The sequence below is a fragment of the Poecilia latipinna genome, unplaced genomic scaffold (assembly GCF_001443285.1).
Source record: "Poecilia latipinna isolate Pla-1442-1.1 unplaced genomic scaffold, P_latipinna-1.0 Scaffold1554, whole genome shotgun sequence".
In the NCBI taxonomy this organism is placed as follows: domain Eukaryota; kingdom Metazoa; phylum Chordata; class Actinopteri; order Cyprinodontiformes; family Poeciliidae; genus Poecilia; species Poecilia latipinna.
In genome coordinates, this window is record NW_015114170.1 from 23621 (window position 1) to 24782 (window position 1162).

Consider the following 1162-nt stretch of genomic DNA (forward strand, 5'->3'; position numbering starts at 1 on the left):
TCCTCACCAACAACCCCATCCTCCTCCTCACCAACAACCCCATCTGCCTCCTCACCAACAACCCCATCCTCCTCCTCACCAACAACCCCATCTGCCTCCTCACCAACAACCCCATCTGCCTCCTCACCAACAACCCCATCTATGTCTTCGTCATCATCCAGCTCAGCCACCATAACTCCCACCACCAGCACCTCCAGCAGCCCCTCTCCGAGTGGATGCTGTGGCTTCAGATCTCCTTTGCTGCTTTCTGCAGCTCCTCTCCTGCTCTACTTGTTCTTCCTGTGAACCTCAAACCTCATCAAAACAAATTTCCTGAAAAGTCAGAAGTACTGTAGAACCACAGATATGATTTGTTCTTTATCTTCTAAGGGGGCTTTCGGTTAAAATAAGGATTTAAAGATTTGATTTTTAGCATTCTGAATTGATTGATGAGAGTATTTCTGTCAGCCTGTGTTTAAGGGTACATGCTCACATATTAATGCTTGTTCTTATGGTTCTGCTCAGTTTTGAGTAAATAAAAGAAGCTCATGCTGCCAGTCCTCTGTTTGTTTGCATGTTTAAGTTTTAATGAGTTCTGCCTTCATGTTACACATTAAAACAAAGAACCAAAGTGTTCCAGCTACACAAAGTGGTAAAAGTTAATAAGTTACAGATGAAAGTCAGAAACGTCATTAATATGAAAAGAAGATGTGAAACATGAACAAACAGGTTCCTGGAGAGGCGGTTCAGTTTAATCTTCAGACCGACAGATGGCCTGCAGAGCCAGCAGCTGCTCCCCTTTAAAATGTTTCTGAGGGACAATCAGAGAACAATCAGGTCAATAAAGGTTGCAGGTGATGCAGTGCAGGTGATGCAGCAACATGAGTCCAACCTGCAGAGTGGAGTAGAGAGACGATCCGCTGAGCCTGAGGAACGCCGCGCGGATTCGCAGCAGGTCTTCCTCGCTGTGGGACACCATGATGCCCTGAACCAGCGACGTCTGCAGAGGGAAAACCGTCAGGGATCCATTCGGTAGGCAACCTGACTGACTGCAGCAACATGACTGACTGCAGCAACCTGACTGACTGCAGCAACCTGACTGACTGACTGCAGCAACCTGACTGACTGCAGCAACCTGACTGACTGACTGCAGCAACCTGACTGACTGCATCCAGCTGACTGC

The 1162-nt window shown here is 47.5% G+C and overlaps 1 protein-coding gene across 1 annotated transcript in view; it reads right to left on the bottom strand.

Moving 5' to 3' along the window:
- Positions 1–544: 544 nt before the first annotated feature.
- Positions 545–1162, bottom strand: part of anxa14 (annexin A14) — a 22443-nt gene continuing 21825 nt past the window's right edge. Inside the window, exons 11-12 of the mRNA XM_015058618.1 lie at positions 872–979; positions 545–790 (exon numbers count right to left, since the gene is read on the bottom strand). Coding sequence (XP_014914104.1) covers positions 731–790; positions 872–979 — 168 coding nt within the window. The 3' untranslated portion in view covers positions 545–730. The remainder of the gene's footprint in view (positions 791–871; positions 980–1162) is intronic.